A 6,747-nucleotide genomic window follows, 5' to 3' on the forward strand; every position below is an offset into this window, starting at 1 on the left:
ATAAAATCGCACTGCTTTCTGACCACAGGTCTGGCCTCTGGGGCTTCTGCCTGCCAGTCTGCTCCTTCCCTTCCATCACTGGCTCCTGTTCACCTCTTCAGGGCCAGGTGCTCTCAGCGGTCCATCCCCAGGGAAAAGCCGGGAGCCAGCTGTGCCGGGCCCTTCCCGTGGGACAGCACAAGTCCCAGCCAGGTGGCTGTAGTCACAGCACCCAGAGTCAGCCAGGCTGGACGTGGCCCCTGAGTGGTGATGGGGTGGCAGGGATCCTGGGCCAGCTCGCCAGGAACACACATGCACAGGGGTCTCCAAGCTCGCAATCTTGTTATTTTTGCTTTTAATTTTTTACAAAACCATTTGTCCCAACCAAATAGGACAATTTGACCCCTGTCCCGGGGCCTCTGCAGCCTCAAGGGGGTGGGGAGAACCCCACAAATGAGAAGCTGCCAACCCCAGAACCATCTGCCTCTTGCTCAGGGGTCAGAGGACAGACAGGGCCTCTCTGGAGGCTCTGTGTGGATGCCACCTCTCCCCAAAGCTGCTGGGAGCGAAGGCCAGGCCCGGGTTCCTGGAGCTCCTGGTGTCTGCAAAAGGAGAGCGCAAAGCAGGTGTGAGGAGCGGAAGGAGGGCTGAGGGGTAGGGACGGGCAGGGCAGGCCCACCCTCTCTCACCAAGATGGTACGTTATCCAACCACCACGGTGATGACAATGATGACTACCAGGATGAGGACAGTGACGGACACACAGATGCCAATCATGACTTTCTTCTGTGGGAGACAAGGTGGTCAGGGAAGGCCCCTTGGGGCTCAGAAGCTGGGCGCAGGGCTGGGGCACTCACCTTCCTCGCCTTCTTCTGGTTCTCCAGTGCGACCTTCACGTGCTCCTGCCCACGCTCCACGTAATCCGCAGAGCTCAGGATGTTCTTCTCAATGCGGTTGATCATCTCGCCCTGCCCGTGGAAGGAGGCGGCTTAAGAGGGAGGGAGGCCCAGGCGTGGGCGTCCCCTGTGCCTTGGTCCTTCCTCCACCCCCACCTCCAGTGACTGACGGACAATCCTAGTGGTCAAATCAAAGCAGAAACTGGCCCAACAAAGACAGAGGCAGCTGCAGATGCCAGAAAAGTTCAGACTCTGTGGAGCGTTTCCTGAATCCCTTCTCCCATGAGCTCCAACACCCCCTGGTCCCTTATCCCACACTAAGCTCTCTAAATTGATTTCAGAAAAGCTGTGGGGGGCCCAGCGCAGCGGCCTAGCAGCTAGAGTTCTCACCTTGAACACGCCGGGATCCAATATGGGCACCAGTTCTAATCCCAGCATCCCCGCTTCCCATCCAGCTCCCTGCTTCTAGCTTAGGAAAGCAGTTGAGGATGGCCCAAAGCCTGGGGACTCTGCACCCACATGGGAGACCCAGAAGAAGCTCCTGGCTCCTAGCTTAGGATAGGCACAGCTCTGGTCATTGCAGTCATTTTGGAGTGAATCATCAGACAGAAGATCTTCCTCTCTGTCTCTCCTCCTCTATATATATGCCTGACTTTGCAATGTAAATAAATAAAATAAATCTTAAAAAAAAAAAAGGAGGGGAATGGTGTAGTGGCTCACAGGCTAATCTCCTGCCTACCAGTGCCAGCTTGCCATATGGACACTAGCTCTAGTTGCAGCTGCTCCTCTTCCAATCCAGTTCCCTGCTTATGCACTGGGAGTGCGGTGACAGATGGCCCTGCACCCTCATGGGAGACCCGGAACAAGCTCCTGGCTTCAGACTGGCACAACTCCAACTGTTTTGGGCATGTGGAGTGAGCCAGAAGATGAAAGATCTCTCTCCTTTTTTCTCTATAAATGCCTTTCAAATAAATAATTTTTTAAAAATTAAAAAAAAAAGGTTGGGACCAGTGTGATGGCTAAATCCTTGCCTTGTATGTGCTGAGATCCCATATAAGTGCCAGTTCGTGTCCCGGTTGCTCAAATTCACTTCCAACTCCCTGCCTGTGGCCTGGGAAAGCAGTAGAGGATGGCCCAAAGCCTTGGGACCCTGAGCCCACATGAGAGACCCAAAAGAAGCTTCTGGCTTCTGACCAGCTCAGCTCTGGTCATTAAGGTCACTTGGGGAATGAGCCAGCAGATGGAAGATCTTTCTTTCTGCTCTCTCCTTCTTCCTGTAAATCTGCCTTTCCACTAAAAATAAAATAAATCATTTTTTATTGGAAAGGCAGATATATAGAGAGAAGGAGAGACAGAGAGGAAGATCTTCTGTTTGATGATTTGCTCCCAAGTGTTGCAACAGCCAGAGCTGCAGAGTCAATCCGAAGCCAGAAGCCAGGAGCTTCTTTTGGGTCTCCCATGCGGGTGCAGAGTCCCAAGGCTTTGGGCCATCCTCGACTGCTTTCCCAGGTCACAGGCAGGGAGCTGGATGGGAAGTGGGGATGCTGGGATTAGAACTGGTGCCCATATGGGATCCCGGGGCGTTCAAGGCAAGGACTTTAACCTCTCTGCTATTGCAGAGAGAACCCACTGCCCCAAGCAGGCACAGGTGTTTAAGGAGACACTCCAGGGTTCTGAGACGTCAAGTGGGCTCTTTCCCCGGGGGGCAGTGGAGAGGGAGCAAGGCCTCAGGCTGGGGAGGTGGGAAGCTGTTTATAAAGGAGTGGGGTAGTCAGGGCCACCTGGCAGGGCAACGCTGAGCCCGGCTAGTATTGACATACCAGAAGGGGTTTCCAAGCACCAGGTCACTTCCGGGAGCTGTCCTGGGGCGGAGGTGGGGCACCCACCTGCATCTCCACCTCGGTCGCCAGAAAGGTGAAGATCTCATGAAGCTCCCGGATGCTGCGTTCCAGCTGCTGGATCTCACTGTGCCGGGCCGAGATCTCATTGAGGGCCTGTCGCGTCACCTGCGTGTCCTTCAGTATCTGAGAGGTGAGCCAAGGTGAGAGGTCAGGCCTCCGGGGGCAGCCGAGTGACCCCACGCGTGCCGGTGCATTCCCGCTGCATTGGCGGGGAAGGGGCTCTGGTCACTCACATTGGACACAAACACCTCACTCTGCCCGCTGTCCAGCATCTGCTCCAGCTCCTCGTCAGACACGGCTCCCGCATTGGCTGTGAGGGAGAAGGCCAGGCTCAGAGCGGGCCTGGGGTCCCCTGAGCCAGAGGGCCCAGCACCCCGACTCACTGATCTTCAGCTGCCGCCGAATCCGCTCCACGTTCTTCTCCCGGTACTCGGACTGCATTGAATTGCACTTGTTGATGAGCTCCACAAATTGCTGGGACAGGATCCCATGCTGAGGACGGAGAACATGGGCTGGGTACCACCAGGAGGCTCGAGGACCCCACAGTGGGCACGCAGCAGGAGCTGCTAGAGGTGTACACTGCCTTTACCACCTTGGGGTGGCCTTGACAGACTCCCCTATTTCTATCAGAGTAAAAGGCCTCTGGCGACATGCTCCTGTCCCTGTCGTCTGACTCTGCATCTTCCACCATCACCTTCCTCCTGCGCCTCAGCACTCGGTGCTCCTTCTGGGTGTTCCCTAACTTCTGTTTTAAAGTCACTTTCAGAAAGAGGCTTCTCACTCCTCGTCTAAATTGCCCTCTGCCTCCCTCAGCACTCCCAATCCCTCTGCCTGCCCTCACTCCCTTTCTCGCAACTCTTATTAAACTCTCACTGATTCTCCCTGCCAGATCTTCAGCTCACTGCAGTCCCTAAATCACTCATAAAAGTTCTGGTAAGAGGCTGCCACTGTGGCGTGGTGGGTTGACCTGCCACACGCAGCACTGAAATCCCATCTGGGTGCTGGTTCAAACCCCGACTGCTCCACTTCTGATCCAGTTCCTTGTTGATGTGGCTGGGAGAGCAGCAGAGGATTGCTCAAGTCCTTGGGCACCTGAACCCACATGGGAAACCCGAAAGAAGCTCCTAGCTCCGGGTTTCAGACTGACTCAGCCTCTGGCCACTGCTGCCATTTGGGGAGTAAGCCAGTGGACAGAAAATCTCTCTCTGCCTCTCTTTCTCTGTAATTCTGCCTTGCAAATAAACAAATAGTTTTTAAAATAAATAAAGGTCCAGCGTCCAACATTCACTGGATGTATCATAGCTGAACACCAGCTCAGCTGCTTACAAGACAGCAGGTGCATGTGGCGTGTGTCTGCAGGTCACCAGGCAGCCTCTACAGGACAGGTCGTCCTGGGCCCACAACCTCTCACATCACTGACCACTACAGGCTGCCCCTTCCACATCCTGCTCCTTCTCAAAGGGCTTAACAACACTCTTTCCTCTTGGAGCCTGTGCCTGGGAGACGCACCTGCTCTCCTGCAAAAAGCTGTCCTGTGTCAAGGTAACCAAACAACTCCACTTCGGGCTATGGCCTTGCTGCTCGTGATTCAACTTGCTTGAACCTTGACCCTGAAAAACCCTAAGCTGCTGCTGCTCCCTGGGCACCAGGGAGGGGCAGTCAGATGATCTCCAAACCCCTTACTAAGATGTCAGCCTAAGGAACTTCCTCTTCCTGAATTGTGCCCATGGCTGAGGACATCCCAATATGTCGCACAGGCAGGAAACCTGCCAGGCTTTAGCACTGCCTGCCCCCCTTCCCTGAGGAGCCACCAACTCCGACAGGAGGTCCATCTGTGGTCCCTACTAAACTCCAGCTCTCCTTCCTGGTGCCTGGGAAACCTGTCTCCCATAGCCAAGGCCAGGGCACGTCTGGGGACCTGACGCAGCCACTCTTCACAGAGCGGAGAACGCAGCGTCCAGTAACAGCCTGGGCAGTAGAGGTCCTGGCTCCCTGACCTGAAGTGAGATCTTTTTTTGCTGCCTATTTGCCCACCTGGAACATCATCAGGCTGGCCTGGGAGGTCTTTAAGGGCCTTTGCCTCAGACATCTGTCATCTAATGATTTATGGAACACACACTAAAACGGCCTAGTTCTGGGAGAAACCAACATACCTGGGTTTTTCTCATCCGTGTGTTGACCGAGTTACAGTTCTCGTCAGCTTCTTCCTTCGTGGGCTCGATGGCTGTGGGGAGATGTAAGAGTGGTGGATGGGTGGGATGGCCACTCTGATTTGTGATTTCTGAGAACTGGGGACCAGGACATAGCGTGGGTCCACATCACAGCCACACAATAAGGAGGGGCCTGTCTTCATTGGACTTTCAAGGGAAACATAGTTTATTAAAAAATGACTGATTCCAACCTTCTGACAGGAAAAAGCTTATCTGTCTTTGAATCATATCTGTGGATTCCCACAGGTATGCAGAAGGCCCAAAGGTGCACTCCAGGCAGCCAGCAAGAACTACGGGCCCAAAGGGTTTCATCGTAAATAAAGGAGCTAAAAGGCATGTGCTCTGGAATACGGAGTAGAAGCCATTGAAGGAGTTTAAACCCAGGCCTGCTGTGTGACCTACATACATCACTTGCCTCTCTGAGCTAAATACTCCCCATTTACCCTGGGAGGATAGAGGGAGGTATCCCTCTGCCTTCCTAGGTGCTCACCCTTCAGCTGTGTGCGAATCTCCCTGCCCAGCTGTTTGATCTCTTCACGAAGGTTCTGCAGGTCCTGTTTCATGCCTGATTGAGAGAAGACAATGAATTCCAGGAGGCATCCCTACCTCCACAAACCACCCCAGCCACCACCTGCATGGGACTACAATCCCCACAATCCCCCGGGGGGGAGCATGCGCCCTAACCCGGGTCTTTCACTCACTTTCCTCGGGAAGGGGCGTGGCCAGGATGGTGACCTGCTGCTTCTCCAACTCCCGGACTTTATTCTCCAGCTTGACTATAGTCTGCCGAATAGTCCGGACCTGAGGAGAGCGACGGAGAGGGGCTGAAAGAGATATGGGGCACTCCAGACCGCGCTGCTCCTTAGGGCTCCTGTGCCCCCCGCCACTCTTCATCAATCCAGGACGGGACCCCCCAGCCCCTTACCTTCTGGAAGAATTCTTCGTCCGGGCTCCCCAGCCGGGCCGTGCCCGGGTGCAGCACCAGCGCGACCCGCTCCCTGTCCTCATCATCCGAACTGTCATCCCCCTGCCAAGGCCAGAGTCGATTGGCACCACTTCCTTGCACAGGCTCTCGTCTCCAAAGATCCACAGGCTTCCGGGACTTTCCTTCCTGGCCATTAGCCACCCCCTCCCTACTCCGAAACCCAGGAGTCCTGCATTCCAGACCGTCTGTCCAGCCCCAGCCCTGCTGCCCCGGCTCCTCACCTGCCTTAGCTCGTGGGTCCTGTCTCGCATGGCGGCCCGAGCGCCTCTTCCCGGCGCCGGAGCCCCGGACGGCCTCTAGGGTTCTAAGTCTGGAATTCCCGTACCCCACTTACCCTGAGACACTGCCCTGCCCTCTCCCTGCTGAACCCCAACACCCCCACGAGCCGCCAGCAGCTCCACCCCATGCACCATCCACAGTCAATGGGAAGTAGCCGATCTCGGAGACCACCCCCCCAAAGTTCAACAGGTTGGAATTCCCTTTGCTTTCCCCCCCACCCCGCCCCGCTCCCTTAGCCTCGGCCCCGCCCCTCGGAGATGACTCCGGACATGCGCACAAAGTCGCGTCTCCTCTTCGCCGGAGGCAGAGGAGGAGCTCGGAAGCAACTCTGCCCCGAACGGAAGCGAATGCTGCCAGGCCGTGAAAGCCCGCCCCCGATTCCGGAACTGTCGCCTCTTTGAACGGAAATCTAGCTACCAAAAGGGGTGGGGGTGCGTCATGGGGACGTAATCTGAGAGACCCGCATCTCACATCACCCCATGAGGTGCCCCCGCCCCC

General features: G+C 55.8%; 1 protein-coding gene across 1 annotated transcript; it reads right to left on the reverse strand.

Moving 5' to 3' along the window:
• Positions 1-319: 319 nt before the first annotated feature.
• On the reverse strand, positions 320-6,503 carry STX4 (syntaxin 4). The gene is made up of 11 exons (XM_040972979.1): positions 6,192-6,503; positions 5,911-6,012; positions 5,687-5,786; positions 5,476-5,550; positions 4,929-4,999; positions 3,159-3,267; positions 3,009-3,085; positions 2,761-2,898; positions 836-946; positions 669-764; positions 320-581 (listed from the first exon to the last, which is right to left on the reverse strand). Exons 1-10 carry the CDS (start codon positions 6,219-6,221, stop codon positions 681-683), a joined length of 897 nt encoding a protein of 298 aa, XP_040828913.1. The 5' UTR covers positions 6,222-6,503; the 3' UTR covers positions 320-581; positions 669-680.
• Positions 6,504-6,747: the final 244 nt, after the last annotated feature.

The sequence above is a fragment of the Ochotona curzoniae genome, unplaced genomic scaffold (genome assembly GCF_017591425.1).
Source record: "Ochotona curzoniae isolate NIBS_2020 unplaced genomic scaffold, NIBS_Ocur_1.0 contig_2321, whole genome shotgun sequence".
NCBI lineage: Eukaryota > Metazoa > Chordata > Mammalia > Lagomorpha > Ochotonidae > Ochotona > Ochotona curzoniae.